Source organism: Helianthus annuus, chromosome 2, assembly GCF_002127325.2.
Source record: "Helianthus annuus cultivar XRQ/B chromosome 2, HanXRQr2.0-SUNRISE, whole genome shotgun sequence".
Taxonomy (NCBI): domain Eukaryota; kingdom Viridiplantae; phylum Streptophyta; class Magnoliopsida; order Asterales; family Asteraceae; genus Helianthus; species Helianthus annuus.
Window position 1 is genome coordinate 94334323 of NC_035434.2, and position 18384 is coordinate 94352706.

General features: G+C 39.7%; 1 protein-coding gene across 2 annotated transcripts; it reads right to left on the reverse strand.

The window, feature by feature from the left end:
• Positions 1-695: 695 nt before the first annotated feature.
• LOC110915727 (adenylate kinase, chloroplastic) lies at positions 696-15842 on the reverse strand. Of its 2 annotated transcripts, none has more exons than XM_022160467.2 (7): positions 15554-15842; positions 15377-15487; positions 14592-14720; positions 14382-14516; positions 13824-13970; positions 13364-13438; positions 696-982 (listed from the first exon to the last, which is right to left on the reverse strand). In XM_022160467.2, exons 1-7 carry the CDS (start codon positions 15698-15700, stop codon positions 878-880), a joined length of 849 nt encoding a protein of 282 aa, XP_022016159.1. In that variant the 5' UTR covers positions 15701-15842; the 3' UTR covers positions 696-877. The 2 variants fall into 2 exon arrangements, with proteins under 2 accessions (XP_022016159.1, XP_022016168.1); XM_022160476.2 differs by having other exon boundaries at positions 15377-15484; positions 15554-15833.
• Between the last annotated feature and the right edge of the window lie 2542 nt (positions 15843-18384).

Here is an 18384-nt window from a genome sequence, read left to right on the forward strand (position 1 = left end):
TTTTTTCAAAAAAAAAAACAATTTAGAGTGTAGGATAAATTATGATATGTGTAGGATAAATCACGAGGTGTGTAAGATAAATTACAAGTTGTGGATGATAAATGAAGGATAAATTTCGATGTATGATATTTTTTTATAAGTGTAGGCAAAAAAATTTAGTGTGGATGATGATGATATTTTTGACTAATTAATTAGTCGAAAATTATAATAATAATTGAGATTAAAGAAAAACTATTTAATACTTTATAATTGTACCCTTTGTTTTTTTTTTAATTCTCAAATAAATTTTCTTTTCAAATGATCCTCATATATATATATATATATAAAATTATACATAAAAAGACCGATCCAACTAATCCCTAGTTAAATTCATATAGGGTACAACATCAAAATAAGTAAAGCAAGACTCAAAGATCAACTCCTTCCACTTGTACCATTTACCTTTTGCAATTTACCAAGATTACCCAAGAACTATAACTCACATTTTATGCTTTTGATATCATATATTCATTAAAATATATTTGGACATGTAAGCACAACAAAAATTATATAGTGGTATTAGTTTGGACTCACTGCTGTATATACTTCAAATACAAAAATTTATATAGTTGTTTTAGTTTGGATACACACACACATATAAGCTCTGCATGCTGCATCATTGTATCCAGGAGCATAACCATACCCGATGAACCCTATAGTTGGAAAAGCATTATTTATTATATAACATATCTATATGTGTATCAAATACAACATTGTCATCCTGAAAAATGTCTTGCAAGAACATTATGAAAAACAATAATAAAAGAAAAAAATTACACATCAAACCAAATGAGATGACAAAATGACAATGTAACGGCAGGCTTGTTATCGTTTTAGATCACGCAGCTGCCATTCCTAAAGTGGCATTCTTTTGCTTGATAAGATTTGAGAGCGCACTATCAATCGTGGCAAATACATCCTCCTTGGAGAGACTTCCATCCACCTGAAACAAACATGAGATAAGACTTCTATTAAAGGTGTGTTCAATCTAGGTGTGGCAAATCCTAGCACGAATTAAAACGTCGCAAAGTATGAGTAGGCCTGTTTAACCATTTAATTAAATGTGTCATGTTTGGGTTGACTTGCCAACCCGTTTATAATCCGTCTAACCCATTTCGTTTATGACACATTTAACAGGTTTACGACTTGTTTACCGCTCATTAAGATAAATGGAATCCAGGTTAAGGCTTATGTCTTTGACACGAATAGACATATGGGTCGTGTTCAGGTTCAATGATTCAATCTGTCAACCTCAAACCCGCCAACTTGGCACAATTGCCAATCCTAGTTTAAAAACTGTTTATTGTGCACAGAATTCTAATATTCAGTTTGAGCGCTCCAGGTAGAAGTGATATTAACAATGACTACAAAACTTTGACGTCAAAATAATCGTATTTCAAGAAGAGATCAAGAAGTTGTCACATGATAATACATCATTGTAAATTACTTATCTGTGTCTAATTAAAAAAAAAAAAAAAAAAAAAAAAGGCATCAACTCACCCTTTCCCTCAAACACACACGTACACACACTTTAATGATCTTAACAAAGACCCTATAAGAGTTGATATACTTTTTGTTGGTGTCGAAGTCACAGGCGTCTCGGGACCGAGATGTCGGAGTCGAAGGATGCCAACATGATCACAACACAATTCACACTAATACATGATCGAAACAATAACTTGAAAGAAACTGAACTAACCGAAACTTGAACCAAATCAGAACTTGATAAACATCAACTTCCAGTACAGAAACTTGATTGTTAAAACCCTATTTATAAGTGTTGAAGGCGTGCGACTTGAAGAATACGTCGACCATAGAACGGTTGTGTCGATTCCTTCATAACCGCAAAACAGTTATATCCCCTTACACTCACGTCGTTTCAACAAACAAGCCCAAAATACAAACAACCCTACTGGACTCTAGACACTTGTTCGACCCATTAACTACATGGCCTCAGGCCCAAATTCAACATAACAGTAAGCAATTAAATTGTTTGACCAACTAAACAGACTAATAAAACATAAATAAAGCTGCTGCGTTTTTTTCTTTTTCTTCGAACTCGGTTGTGCTGATTATCGGACTTCATTTTCCCTCCTAATCAGTGCAGCCATAGTTCGCCATTTCATGCTACTCGTCTTTCTTGTCGGTGACCTCAACTATGATCACTAAATCATCGTAGCTCGAATCGTCGATCCAGCCATTGCTCTTTTCATCGACCACCTTGCTTTCTTCATCAACCTTTGCTCCGCTAGTACCGGCTTCATGCGTGTTGTCTTCATTCTCTTCACGCTTGGTCTTCATGAGTTCAAAATACCATTCCACCAATTCGATGTAACGTACATATGCAACCTTCACTTCATAATCGTCATCACAATCGAAACCGCATTGTACAGCCACTTTGTTCCATGCATTATCTTGTATAACCTTCTTGAATCCACCATACTCCTTAACAACTTCGTAGAGTGCAACCAAATCAACGGGTTTACCGTTCAAGAGTGTAGGTGGCATTTCGCTTGTCTTGCAAACTCCAAAGTAACATGGTATGAACAATGTTACGATTTCTTTTATACTAGCCTTGAAGAATCCTTTATGTTCCGCCACTTCTTCGTGTAGAATGATCAAATCGAGCACGTCCAGGCAACTTTCGATTATGGTATCTTTCTCTATTACATCTTCTTCGTCTTGTGCTTTCGACACCGCCTTCCGTCGCGTCTCTTCTCTTGATTCTAGCGGGTTCTTTTCCATGCCTTCTAAGTAAGTTATCAAACCCAACTTCGCCCGCTTAGAATATTCAACATCAACATTTTTCGTTCCCGAAGTGCCTTTTTCGAATTTTTCTTTGTTTTCCGTCTCTCTATTTCGAATTCCTTTTCATAATATTCTTCAACATATTCTTGTAGTTTTTCAAGGCTAGTATGAAAGAAATCGTAACATTGTTCATACCATGTTACTTTGGAATTTGCAAGACAAGCGAAATGCCACCTACACTCTTGAACGGTAAACCCGTTGATTTGGTTGCACTCTACGAAGTTGTTAAGGAGTATGGTGGATTCAAGAAGATTATACAAGATAATGCATGGAACAAAGTGGTTGTACAATGAGGTTTCGATTGTGATGACGATTATGAAGTGAAGGTTGAAGGTTGCATATGTTCGTTACATCGAATTGGTGGAATGGTATTTTGAACTTATGAAGACCAAGCGCGAAGAGACTGAAGACAACACGCATGAAGCGGGTACTAGTGGAGCAAAGGTTGATGAAGAAAGCAAGGTGGTCGATGAAAAGAGCAACGGCTGGATCGACGATTTGAGCGACGATGATTTGGTGATCATAGTTAAGCGACAAGAAAGACGAGTAGCATGAAATGGCGAACTACGGCTGCACTGATTAGGAGGGAAAATGAAGTCCGATAATCAGCACCACCGAGTTCGAAGAAAAAGAAAAAAACGCAACAGCTTTATTTATGTTTTATTAGTCTGTTTAGTGGGTCAAACAATTTAATTGCTTACTTTTATGTTGAATTTGGTCCTGAGGCCATGTAGTTAATGGGTCGAACAAGTGTATAGAGTCCAATAGGGTTGTTTGTATTTTGGGCTTGTTTGTTGAAACGACATGAGTGTAAGGGGATATAACTGTTTTGCGGTTATGAAGGAATTGACACAACTATTCTGTGATCGACGTATCCTTCAAGTCGCACCCCTTCAACACTTATAAATAGGGTTTCAACAATCAAGTTTCTGTACTGGAACAACAACAACAACCATACCCAGTAAATCCCACAAATGGCAAAGCTACTCATAGGGTCTGGGGAGGGTGGGATGTAGACAGACCTTGCCTCTATCCCTAGGGATAGAGAGGCTGCTTCCAGAAGAGACCCTCGGCTCCAAAACGAACAGCAAACAAACACATCAAGAGTGACACAGTATAATGTAAATCATGTATAATAGCATATCACATCATTTGGGCATATACACAAGAAGTCAATCGTCGGTAAAGTCACTTAAAAGAATAAGAAAACCTACTTCCCTAAAATACACCTAAGACCTTACTGCAGTATCCTCTAGAAGTCCTTAATCCTAATCCTACGCCTCCACGAAGTCCTATCTTGGACCATGTCCTCAGAAAGATGCAACTCTAGTAAATCATGCCTAATCTGCTCTTCCCATGTCAGTTTGGGTCTGCCTCTTCGTCTCTTCCCCTCCACAGTAAGAGTTTCCACTACTCTAACTGGTGATGTCGTTTGTCTCCGCTTCACATGCCCAAACCATCTCAATCTCCCCTCCTTAATCTTATCCGATATACTAACCACTCCTAATCTCTCCCTAAAAACCTCATTTCTTATCCGATCCAACCTCGTGTGTCCACACATCCACCTCAGCATCCTCATCTCTGCTACCTCCTACTTGCGCGCTTGTGTCTTCTTGATAGCCCAACAGTCTGTTCCATACAACATAGCTGGTCTAACTGCTACCCTGTAAAATTTTCCCTTTAGTTTAGTAGGGAACCTCCTATCGCACAATACTCCACTGGCTGCCCTCCATCTACACCAGCCAGCCTGTATGCGATGGGTTACATCACTATCTATGTCACCATCCCTTTGTACAAACGACCCCAAATATTTAAATTTAGTAACATGCGGGACCAATTGATCCTCAATGGTGATTTGGGTGTCATCGTCATCAGCTACACCACTGAAATCACTGTGTAGATACTCAGTCTTAGATCGACTAATCCTTAGGCCCTTGCCCTCTAGAGCTAATCGCCACGCCTCTAACCTCGCGTTGAGGCACTGTTTAGTTTCTGCAATCAACACAATATCGTCTGCAAAAAGCATGCACCACGGAACTGGCTCCTGGATCAACTTAGACAACTCATCCAAGACCACCGCAAAAAGGAAAGGGCTCAACGCAGACCCTTGGTGGAGTCCTACCTTATTGAACCGAGAGTTTTCTAGAATAATCAGTTATTCTAGTATTATAGTTTGATTATGATTTAGTTTCTATATTTATCTCTTTCCATAGTTATCGGATATTAGTCTATATATTGATTGTAATCTCATTGTTGAGTATTCAATAAAAATACCATACCTTTTCTTGTTATTATGGTATCAAGAGCCAGATTTACCTCCTAAAAATTTTCCTAACCCTAATCGGTACTCCTCTGCCGATTCTAAAATCTCAGCCGACGCAACTTCCGGCCTACTCCCCTGCTCTCAATGGCGGCTATACTCTGTTTTTCCAACCCGGAGAAGACGACCCATAACTCCCACAAGTTTCCCTTCACCCTCAAACCCACGAATTATGGTTATTGGAGGCAGATGCTTGAATCGTTTCTCACATCTCATAACCTATTTGGTTATATCGACGGAACCGTCCCCTGCCCAGAACAGAAGGTACAAACTGGTGAAGCTACGACTGACAATCCAAGCTATGCTCCTTGGATCTCGAATGATGCCCACATTCGAACCTTGTTGATCTCAACCGTCTCTGAAGAATCGTATCAACACATCCAAGGGAAAACATCCCGGGATGTCTGGCAATCTCTGGAACGGGCCTATGCGCCCAGTACAGCCTCCCATGAGTTTTACCTCAAAAATCAACTTCTTCGCATCACCATGAAGGGTGATGAAAAACCAATTGACTATTTATGCAGGGCCCAAGCATATGCTACTGCACTCGCTAACATTGGAAAACCGGTATTGGACAGCGACCTCGTTATGCACACTCTTGCAGGGCTTCGTGAAGAATACACCGGCTTAAAGGGCAGCGTGCTGGGAAGAAAACCTCCCATCCAGTTTAACGAGATCTACTCTTTGCTGTCCGATCATGATTATGCTGTCACCAAAACATTCAGCCCCAACCCATCGGCTTTTCTGGCCGCGGCTCAACCACCCTCTCAGCCTTCGGCTGTCCTGAGCTCACCAAACCTAGACCAATTGCAACAACAAATCCAAAATCTTCAATTGGCTGCTTCTCAGCTGGGTTATCAGTTGCAGCCCAATCCATCACAACCTCAGGCCTACTTTGGATCTCGATCCAACAACAACCAAAACCGAACTGGCCGAAACAACAGGGGCAGAGGTAACTCTCGGGGTTCATTCAATCCGCGTTCCAGAGACAACGGTGGCACAAGACAGTTCTCATGGGCTTCAACTCAAAACACCGTCTATGGTCATTGCAATCGGTGTGGAATTGCCCATCTACCATCCCAGTGTCCGAATCAAAACTCGGGTCAGTCAAGGTCTGCTCCTCAGGCCAACTTCACTGCTTTTACGGATGGTGCTTCTTCTTCCGGCAGTACTTGGAAAACGGACACTGGCGCCACTCATCACGCAACACCAGACTTATCGAACCTGGACAATTCTGAGGCATATTTTGGTAATGACTCCTTACTTGTTGGCAATGGTTCCTCTATTCCTATTTTTCGTATCGGGTCTTCAAAAATCCACTCGTCTAATAAAATTTTTAATCTTTCTGACATTCTTCATGTTCCAAAACTTAAACAAAATCTTTTATCTGTTCAAAAGTTTTGCTTTGACAATGATGTCTTTTTTGAATTTCATTCATCTTATTTTCTTGTGAAGGACGAGTCTACCCGCACTATCCTCCTTTCGGGCCCCAGTGAGCACGGCTTATACTCTATCCGCCTTCCTCAACTAAAGACTCTACCCAAGGTTGCTTTCACCGCTGTCAAAGCTTCATCGGATGTTTGGCACCAACGCTTAGGACATCCACATGCTCAAGTTTTTAATTCCATTGTTTCTTATTGTTCTTTACCAGTTTCTAATAAATTGTTCAAACATTTGTGTCCTTTTTGTCAAATGGGAAAGTCATCCAAATTGCATTTGTCTGATTCCAATTTTCGTAGTAACAATATTTTAGATCTTATATATTGTGATGTTTGGGGCCCTACCCCGTCACCATCCATTGATGGTCATCGTTACTTCTTACTATGCGTTGATCACCATACTCGTTACATGTGGCTTTACCCTTTATCCCAAAAATCCGATGTCTATGCCATCTTAACCAACTTCATCACCATGGTTGAACGCCAGTTCAACACAAAATTAAAGTCCATCCAATCGGACTGGGGTGGTGAGTTTCGTCCACTTGCAACTCTCTGCCGCAACCTTGGGATCCTTCACCGTCGTTCTTGTCCTCACACAAGTGAACAGAACGGCTTTGTGGAACGCAGACATCGCCATGTTGTCGAAACAGGCCTTTCACTCATGGCCCAATCTCACCTTTCAAACAAATCTCCATTTGAGCACATTTACGGCCGCAAACCAGATTATTCCTTCCTACGGGTATTTGGTTCTCAATGTTTTCCTTACCTTCGCCCCTACAATCACCACAAAATTGAGTTTCGCTCCACGCCTTGCGTGTTTCTCGGCTATAGCCCTTCTCATCATGGCTATAGGTGTTTCGATCCACATACCGAGCGTATCTATATTGCTCGCCATGTTCGTTTCAACGAACAAGTATTTCCATACGCTCCATCTCCCAAGCCACCCTCACCACCACCCTCTTCTCCTTACATCTCTATTTTTCCTAACCCACCTCCTGGTTTCCCACCACACCCTCCACCGAACAGCCCTACACCCGAACCTACACCCTCGGCCCAGCCCAATTCCACCAGCCCTGAACCTACTCCCTCGGGCCAGCCACCTACCACCAGCCCTGAACCTACTCCCTCGGCCCAGCCACCTACCACCAGCCCCGAACCATCCACCACCGACACCCCTCTTCCCTCGGCTGCCCCCGGCAGCCACCCTGCCTCTGCAGCCGCACGCTCACGGCCTGCAAACCTTCGGCCGCACCCAAAACGACCGGATCGATACAATCCGGCTGCATACACCGCCACCGCTTCCTCTCTCCCATTCGAACCTCCTACTTTTACTATTGCCAACAAGTATTCGGAATGGCGCGATGCTATGTCCGAAGAATTGAACGCGCTCTATAAGAATGGTACGTGGACCCTTGTACCACCTGTCCCAAACACTAATGTGGTTGATTGTAAGTGGGTTTACAGGTTAAAAACTGATGAAACTGGGAAAGTTAGCAGGTACAAGGCACGCTTGGTTGCAAAGGGCTTTCATCAACAACACGGTGTTGATTATCATGAAACTTTCAGCCCCGTTATAAAGCCAGTTACTATTCGGACAATTTTGTCTCTGGCTGTGACAAATCGGTGGCCCCTACGGCAGTTGGATATTCAAACGGCCTTCCTACACGGAAACCTGGAAGAAACAGTCTACATGCGACAACCTCCAGGCTTCACTGACCCGAACAAACCGGATCATGTTTGCTTGCTCAACAAAGCTATTTATGGCCTTAAACAGGCACCCCGGGCCTGGTTCAATAAACTGTCCACTGCTCTTTTACAGCTGGGATTTCATGGGTCCAAAACGGATCCTTCGCTGTTCATTCTTAACTCGTCGGGCCTACTTGTCTATCTTCTAGTTTATGTTGATGATATTATCATCACGGGGAATCACTCAGGTGCCGTCTCCAACATCATTGAGCGTCTTGACTCACTTTTTGCTCTAAAGGACTTGGGTCAATTACATTATTTTCTTGGAGTGGAGGTTATTCATAAGAACTCAGATCTTGTTCTTTCACAACGAAAGTACATTAACGATGTTATGCACCGTGCCGGCTTGACAGACTGCAAGCCTATCTCCACTCCGATGAGCACTTCCCATGTGCTTCTTCCCGATGATAGCCCTCCACTTGATGACCCCTCTCGTTACAGGCAAATTGTTGGAGCTCTTCAATATGCCACACTTTCCCGGCCTGACATTGCCTTTGCTGTAAACCGGGTTTGTCAGTTTATGCATGCTCCTACGGAAAATCATTGGTCTGCTGTCAAACGTATATTACGCTACTTGAATGGCACAATCAACATGGGTCTTTGGATCCGTCACAACACGGGGTATCGATTACAGGCTTTCTCTGATTCTCATTGGCAGGCTAACCTACGGGCATTTTCAGACTCTGATTGGGCAGGATGTCCTATTGACCGTCGATCAACGGGGGGATTTGCCATTTATCTGGGTTCTAACCTTGTTTCCTGGTCGGCTAAAAAGCAGAAAACAGTTTCTCGCTCTTCAACTGAGTCAGAATACAAAGCAATCGCTGATACTGTTGCAGAACTGATTTGGCTAAAATCACTCCTTCGTGAACTTGGTTTGGACAGTGGAGCTCCTACTCTTTGGTGCGACAATCTTGGTGCCACCTACCTCACCGCTAATCCAGTATTTCATGCCCGCACCAAACACGTGGAAGTCGATTACAACTTTGTTCGTGAACAGGTCTCACAGGGCAATCTCACCGTGAAGTTTATATCAACGAAGGAACAAATTGCTGATATTTTTACAAAACCGCTGCCCGCGCAAAAATTCGATTTCTTACGAACCAAGTTACAGATTGCTGACCGCCCTGAACTTGCGGGGGAATATTGAACCGAGAGTTTTCTAGAATAATCAGTTATTCTAGTATTATAGTTTGATTATGATTTAGTTTCTATATTTATCTCTTTCCATAGTTATCGGATATTAGTCTATATATTGATTGTAATCTCATTGTTGAGTATTCAATAAAAATACCATACCTTTTCTTGTTATTATACCTCCACAAGAAAGAAGTTTGTATCCCCTACGGGCGTGCGGACACTAGTTTCCGTTCTATCGTATGTATCCTTAATTGTGTCTATATACTTCCCAGGTAGCCCCCGACCCTCCAAACTATCCCAAATCAGTTGTCGTGGGACACTGTCATATGCCTTTTCAAGGTCGATGAACACCATATGTAAATCTTGTTTCTTCGCTCTATATTTTTCCATCAGTTTCCTTAGAATATGTATCGCTTCTGTAGTTGACCTCCCTTTCATGAATCCAAATTGGTTTACTGAAACATGCGTTTCTCTTCTAATTCTAGTTTCAATTACCCTCTCCCAGAGCTTCATAGTGTGGCTTAGCAGTTTGATTCCTCTGTAGTTCCCACAACATTGAGCGTCTCCTTTATTCTTGTATAAAGGCACCACGACACTTCTCCTCCACTGATCTGGCATTTTTCCAGTCTTGAAAATACTATTGAACAAAAGTGTTAACCATCGGACTCCTTCTTCCCCCAAACACTTCCACACCTCAATCGGTATGTTGTCCAAACCTACTGCCTTGCCTCTTCCCATCTTCCTAAGTGCCATCCTCACCTCTTCATGTGTGATCCTCCTGCAGTAGCAATTATTCTGTTGTCGCCTTTGGGTCCTGGGATTGCTGCTATCTTGTTGGTATGCCCTACCGTCGTTGAAAAGATTATGGAAGTAGGTTTGCCATCTCAACTTAATGTCATGTGCCCTGACTAAAACACTTCCATCCTCTCCTTTGATAAACTTTACTACTCCTAGGTCTCGTCTTCTTCGCTCCCTAGCTTTTGAAATCTTGAACATATCATGCTCCCCCTCTTTCGTTTCCAAACGTTCATACATTTTTTATAGGTTGTGTTTTTCGCCTCGGTCACCGCCTTTTTCGCTTCCCTTTTTGCCTTCTTGTATATCTCCCTCACCCTCAGCCGCTCCTCCTCAACTGTGCACCTCAAAAGATCTCTAAAACTCTGTTGCTTAGCCTTTATTTTGGCATGCACGTCTTCATTCCACCACCAGGACTCCTTATGCCCACTAGTCTTTCCTGTTGTCACCCCTAGCGTCTCATTTGCCACCGTAGTGATCGTAGTCGCCATATCTTCCCACATCCGGTTTGCGTCGTCACCTAGTTGCATCGATGCCATCGAGTTAACTTTATCTCTAAACATAGTAATTTTTTCTCCCTTCAGGTCTCCCCAACGGATCCTAGGTCGGGTTTTCCTCTCCCCCGCAGTTAGCCTTACTTTTATGGCTATATCTGCTACCAGCAAATGGTGTTGAGCCGCAATAGTCTCCCTTGGTATAACCTTGCAGTCCATCCACATCCGTCGATCTTCCTGTCTCATCAGAAGATAGTCGATTTGCATGTTACGTCCTCCGCTACTAAAAGTGATCAAATGAGATTCCCTCTTCCTAAAGAACGAGTTTATAATACCTAGGTCGTGAGCTGCCGCGAAGTCTAGAAGGTCTCTACCAAGGTTATTCCTATCGCCAAAACCAAAACCCCCATGTACCAACTCAAAGCCATCACTGTCCTTACCAATGTGCCCGTTAAAATCTCCTCCTATAAAAATTTTCTCCTCCCTAGGTATGGCCCTTACTACTACATCTAGACAATCCCAGAACTCTCTTTTCTCTTGTTCTCCTAGTCCCACTTGCGGTGCATAGGCGCATACCACTGACACTACTTGCTCACCTAATACTAACCTTAACACCATAATTCTATCGTTGTGTCGTATCACCTCAATTACATTCTTATGCAGTTCTATAGACACCAAAAATCCTACCCCATTCTTGGCCCCATCCGACCCGGAATACAACAACTTATACCCATTCCGCTCTTCTGCTTTGTGTCCTTTCCACCTAGTCTCCTGAAGGCACGCTATCTGTACCCTACGTCTTTTAAGTGCGTCTATCACTTCCAACAATTTACTACTAAGAGTTCCTACGTTCCAAGATGCCACCCGTAAACTACACCCTCTCACTTTACCCTTTCCTGCACCTCTCGTCCTTGGACATGATCTCAAGTAAAAGTCATGGTTTCTATTGTTAATGTTTACAACTAACAACTAACCACAAGGTAACAAACAACAGGCAACACAAAGGGCAAAACTATGCAATTCGCAACAAGTACACAATGACAATAAATAGCGTAGATGACTATGACCAAGTAATACACTTAGTATGCGACAGAGTTAAGACGAAAAGACAATAAGCCACACAAGAGGCACACAAAATGTCTGCTATTATTATTAGACTTTATAATCAGTTTTTTTTTTTTTTTTTTTTTTTTGAAACGAAAGCACCTGGCCCGAGAGAGATTTCCGAGACGTAAACCGCTAGAAGTACTGAAGTTGCGCTGGTGGGTTTGGTCTCCCTTATAATTCAGTCTGCTGAAGTGTTGCTACTTGCCGGAGAAAGGTTCTTGGTCCTGCTTCTTCAGCTGCAGATTGGTTGGAGATTGACCGTTGCTTGTTGTCGGTCAATGCCCAGAGGTTGGTCGTAGATTGACACCCCAATAATAAACACCAAAATAGTAAAATCTCACAACTGTTTGAACGAAATCTTGAGTAAAAAACGAAAACCCAGATGATGAAACGATCAAATAACGTACTTAAAAGAAAACAAGAAGCAACTCAAGTGAAGAAAATATCAACTTTAAGAGACCAAATAAGTGCCTGACCGGTAGTTGATGAAATGTCTGAAAGAACTTCAAGACAATAAATTTATAGAACAGGTAATACCTTATACCAAACACTAAAATCCCACAACAATTTGATCCAAATCACAAGTCTCAAGTAAAGTACAAAACCCAAATAATAAGATAACCCAGAAGACTAATCACAAGAAAAAGAACCAGAAAAAAAAGTGCACACCAGATGTTTGTTGGATTGACTGAAAGAAAAAAGAAGAAAGAAGAAAGAGAAAGAAAAACGAAAAAAAGAAAAGCAGCAAGGTTGGTCGGAGATTCACCGGTGCTTGTTGCCCGTCAAGTTCTGTACTGGAAGTTGATGTTTATCAAGTTCTGATTTGGTTCAAGTTTCGATTACAAGTTTCTTTCAAGTTATTGTTTCGATCATGTATTGGTGTGAATTGTGTTGTGATCATGTCGACAACTGTTGGCATCCTTCGACTCCGACATCTCGGTCCCGAGACGCCTGTGACTTCAATACCAACACTTTTCCATCTTCCTTCACTATCTTGAGTTGGCGGACCAAGAACAAAGTTTTTGTCTCTTAGTTAACATATCATCAAACAAAAGTTAACCCAGAGAGCTAAGTAACAGGTCAAAACGGGTTTAGATTGAACTGCAGTAAATTTTACTGCCAATCAAAATGGGTCAGATTGACCTGCCAACACTTTTCTGTCTGCACCTTTTTTTATAACTACTTTATGCATGAATTATGCTTACAAAGGATATATTATTATTATTATAATAATTACATAAATGTTTTTTTATGCATCATTTTAGGGAGGTTGTATGTATTCAAACTACACTTTGGGAATGTTTTAAGTCGCCTAATCCATTTTAGATAATTTTTATTATTGTCATTTGGGATGATCACCGAAAATCGATAGATTAATAAGCAAATGGGTTGAAGTTGTCACCTAGACTGTTAGAGGATAGATGAAACAACCAATCTTGAATTTCAGGTTATTTCAAGAATGCGAAATTGCTTACCTTGACTGTAATATCTTCAAACAATGAAAGGACGGATTCTACATTTTGGTTATGTGTTTGCAGCCTAAGCTTTACCTAAAATAAGACCATGAGAAATTCAAATAATTATTAAACTAATATAAAAAATGACTAGCATAAAATGGGATAAAGCAAACAAGAGCTAATTTCGATATTTCATATGACATTAACATGAAGAACACGTGTTAAAAAATTAATTCCTATAAATTAACATATGAGAAACTTGTGTTATACACTTTTGAATTATCACTAAGCAAATTTTCAACCCGTTAAATTGAGTAATTACATACACATATTAGTCATAAACAACTATACAATTTTGCTTATAGATACCTCCACAAAACTAATTAAATACGTAAAAAGAGAAACATAATTTATGGGCCCACAAACATCATTTGGTTCATAATGACTGAAATAAGAAAACTGAATATTAAAAACATACCTTTTCTTCTGTGTCATCAAACCGTTGGGTTAGCCTTGCAGCAATTTCTTCGGTTTCAGGGGGTGAATATGTCATGTGGTATATTCTACCAGTAACTGGATCCAACCTACGACCGACCACTCTATCAACAAGAATTTCCTGAGGAACCTATTAATAAGAGAACGTCTTGAGTTGAGAAGATGACGATAAAAAGTATCTAGAGATAACGTTGTTTCATTAAAGTTGTATCATGCTCCTATGCGGTTGTTACTTTGTTCAAAAGGATAAATTCAAAACATTGGCTGAAAAGGTCATAAGTATTCCGAAGTGAATTTTTAATCAATATCATATTATTGAAAAGTTTAGACTCTTAATAGAATAGTATAACTTTAGTAACGCTATTCGTCTATTTGAGTTTGACACGCCAATATCCAGAAAAAAAATTAACTTCAATTTTTTTTTCAAAAAGAAGTGTTTCGTGTCTACACAACCCGACCCGAAACAAAGATTGTCCGATCTACCTATTTTGCCACCTCTAACAATTTACAACAAAAATGGAAATAACAAAACGCATCTCACTTCAAGAAGAATAAATATGTCGGGCTTAAAACCATAGGCTTGAAGGGCCGTAGCTTGTGAAGAGCTTCTTGGGTATCCATCCAAAAGCCAACCCTTTTCAGCAGAATCTGGTTGTGATAAACGATTCTTAACCATCTATATCCAGGAAAAACAAAGTCAGCTGTTAAAAAGCTGTAAAAAAAAGTCAACAAGAAAGTAAAAGAGACGTACCGTGACAACTATTTCATCTGGAACGAGTTGTCCTTTCTCCATGTATTCCTTTGCTTGCTTCCCACTCTGAGATCCCGCTGCAATTTCTGCTCTCAGTAAATCACCAGCTGCAATATGCACTAAATCATACTGCACGTACCAACATAGCTTCATTCAATATTGCTACTTCCGAATTAAATCAGTAATTTATAACATGAGTAAGATCCGGCAGGCAGTCAGGCGGACAAGACACATACCCAAGAAGAAATAAATACCGTACCTAGTTCAACGAAAAGTCGTTGACACTGGACTAGAGGAAGTCAGTGGAAAGTGGTTGTAATGTTAGGGTCCAAAATGATGTTAAATTTTTGAATATAGGAATTAGTTTCAAACGATAGCCTACTTAAATGAGATGACTAGTTTTATATAGAAGAAGGGGAAAGGAGATTTTTTTTTTTTTTTTTTTTTTTGAAACGTAAACTTCATTAACGAAACTGCCGACCCCAAACGGGTCGACAAAGCGAGACTACACGAAAAATTACATATTTACAAAAGAGCACCACTTCCCCCAATCTATCCTGTTGCTATTCGATCTATTCGAGAACCAAAGAAAACCCAAAGCCTTAACCTCACTCAAAATGCTATCGATCTTAATCGGAATAATGTCTGTCTATCCGAAGTAGGAGTGGTCATTCTCTCCACATGCTTAAGTTGTTGTTGTATAAGTAAGTAAGTAAGTAAGGGGCATTAACAACCATCATGAATGGGTTTGAAGAAACAAAGTAATCATAAATAAATTCACTTACTTTGGTAGTAATGAGCTCGCATTGTGTTCCTTTACCAGAAGCAGGCGCACCAGAAATCATAACCTTCAAACCTTTTCCCATCGATGATGATGCCCTAACCTTAACCTGCTGCTGCAAATAACCACCACCCCAATTTCACACACAACACAATTTCATCAAGGAGATTACACAACTTACCACAGAACACCGCTGATGATGTGTTCGCCATCTAACACTAGTAATCGGAGACCATGACGACAGATGTTGCGAATTGAGAAAATCAAGGTGGGAAGCCGGCTGTTTCGGCTTCGATAACACCATAGACGAATTCAAATAAGAAGCCATTCAATCGTTAATGGCTGCTTGCTTGCTTCTTCTGATTAATATATCTAACACAGGAACAAGAGCTTGGTGGTCATTCACAAGGATTTGGGTGGTTGGTTGTTGCCAAATTGTCAATTACGGGATGCAACTTTTCTTTATCTTTTTAATGTTAAGTACTAACAATAGTCTTTATTTTATTTTACATGATGCTACTTTTCTTTTTCTTTTTTTTTTGGGTCGTATTATTAACACACCTTAGAAAATTAAATCGACGCCTTTAATACGCATTTTAGGTGAAATTCAAACTTCAAGGTCAATCAAAGGCTGACAACGTCCCCATCTGCGCAATAATACGTACCGTATAGGCCTATACGATGCGTATTGGTACTAGGTTGTCCTTCAAAGTTGACATCTAGGGTCACATGCAACCCTAATACGCATCGTATATGCCTATACGATGTGTATTGTAGTACGAGGTTGCTTTCTGTCACTCAAAAGGGAAAGAAAGTGATTGACGTCAGCCCTATACGGGTCGTATAGGTATATACGACCCGTATTGAATTGTAAATTTGCATTCTGCTTCCCCTATTTAAACGATGAAGAAGACGATGATATATATCGTCTTCGTTATATATTCGCATTCGCTAACAACATCTCTTGGTTCAACCACATTTTCGGCGAGTCGTCCGACACAAACACGAGCACGTTTATTCCGGAAATCAGTGTGGTATAGCATTTTTTTTTAACTTGTTCTTTTTTTTTTTGTTTATGAAAATACTTAGCACACCATTTATATTAGGAGGGGTCTGTTGCCCTGGTTCTTACGATGGGAGAGGAAATGATGATCACGCTGAGGAGGTCGTGTCCGGATTTTGTACCCATCATAATGAATCGTTGTTGTCAGACCTCAACGAGGTAAGTATATATACTTTTTTCTATTCGGCGTTAAACTTACCATTACCTTTTACCCGTTGGTTTTTTTTTAGTTTGTTGTGCCCCGCCAACCGTTGTTACCAGATCTTAACAAGGTAAAAATAAATTTACTTATTATTATGAAGGCTTTTAGATGTGCCATTATGATTTAACCGTTGTTTTTTTTTTCAGTTAGTCGTGCCTAGCTATGATCCAGATTATGGCCTCGTACGGACAGGAAGAATATGACAATAACTTTTTCGTTAGTGGTGCCTCGTGAGTACAAGAAGACGTTGGTGAGCCTTCTTACGCGCAAGAGTCATTGGGTGACGAGCAACCCGCTTACCCTTAAGTTTCGTACAAAATTGATCAGGTACGAATGATATATATTTTTTTTAAATGTTATATTTTTTCTGTTAAAAAGTTATTATAAAATTGTTAATAAACAATACATTAAAAATGTTATAAAATTAATTAAAATTGTCATAATTTTTAAAAATTATAAAAAATACATTAAAAATTGCTATATTTTTTTTAAAAATATTTTTTATATTATTAGATTGATATGGATGACGTTGTTATATATTTTAAAAAAATATATACATGTTATGTTTTGTTGGTTAAAAATTATATTTTTGTTAAATGTTATATTATTATAAAACTTCAAATAAAAAATACATTAAAATTGTTATATTTTTTTAAATAGGATAAAAATTAAATAAAAAATTTTATATTTTTATATAAAATTAATTAAAATTGTTATATTTTTTTAAATATAATAAAAAATACATTAAAATTTGTAATATTTTTTTAAAATTATTTGTTATTTTTTTAGATTGATATGGATGACGTTGTTATATATTATTGTAAATGAATTATAAATGTTATATTTTTTTGTTAAAAATTATTATAAATGTTAGATATATTTTTCACTTAGGATTTTATATCCCGCGACGATTTGGAAGGTTGGGTATGTCACACCCTCAAAATACCACATGCGGAAACCACCGCGAAGCGTGTGACGTACCGGGATCTAGCCACTAATCACATTGAACTAACAGTGGAATAATAAACACATGATATGATTCAATACGAAAAGTGCATTTCAAAACATTTAATTCAAACCAATATCCGTTCAGCGGGAAGCATAAATCATCGTTTAACCAATTCAACATCATTTTATTTAGGAAACATAAGCAAACATTAAATGTCTTCTCAAGTGACATGACCCATGACGACACCGGCTTCCCAGACTGCAAGTTCCATTTCGCGATGTATCTAACGACCTGCAAGCATGCAGAAAAAGTGTATCAGCAGAAAGCTGGCGAGTTCACAGTTTTGTTTAACAAAAATCATGTAAGTGTTTAGTTTAACAACATGTTACGAATAATAAACTTTGTACCGACTGACTGTTCGTTTTTGGTGCCCTCATCAATGTCTATCATCTTTGATCAAATGTTTAAGGTCATTAGTTCACGCTCGTCCTCCCAGGTACGGTGTGAGGTTTGCCAAACCTAATAGCGCTATCAACTAATACCCCGTTGCTCCCAGGCAACTAGCTCGGTATGTAAGTAGGGACTTTCGTGATAGAGTTCGAGTTTATTAACCAACATCGTAATTAAACCAAAGCATTTAAAAGTATTCCTCCCAGCAATATTAATTTGTTTGTCCCCCCGGGATGCATGCTTGTGAAAGAGTAGTGAACTCACCTTAGTTTGCTCGGTATATGTTATGTACTTCTACGCATTATGTAAGTGTTAGGTCCGTTACACACGACCTAATGTACGATAGAT

Bases quoted from the DNA above. Each gene is read 5' to 3' on its own strand.
- LOC110915727 (XM_022160467.2), bottom strand. From the start codon at position 15,700: ATGGCTTCTTATTTGAATTCGTCTATGGTGTTATCGAAGCCGAAACAG. The intron at 13,971-14,381 runs GTGAGATGCGTT...TCTTATTAATAG, and splicing joins ACATATTTATTCTTCTTGAA to GTTCCTCAGGAAATTCTTGT. The intron at 983-13,363 runs GTAAGCAATTTC...TGTTTGTTTCAG, and splicing joins TTGAAGATATTACAGTCAAG to GTGGATGGAAGTCTCTCCAA.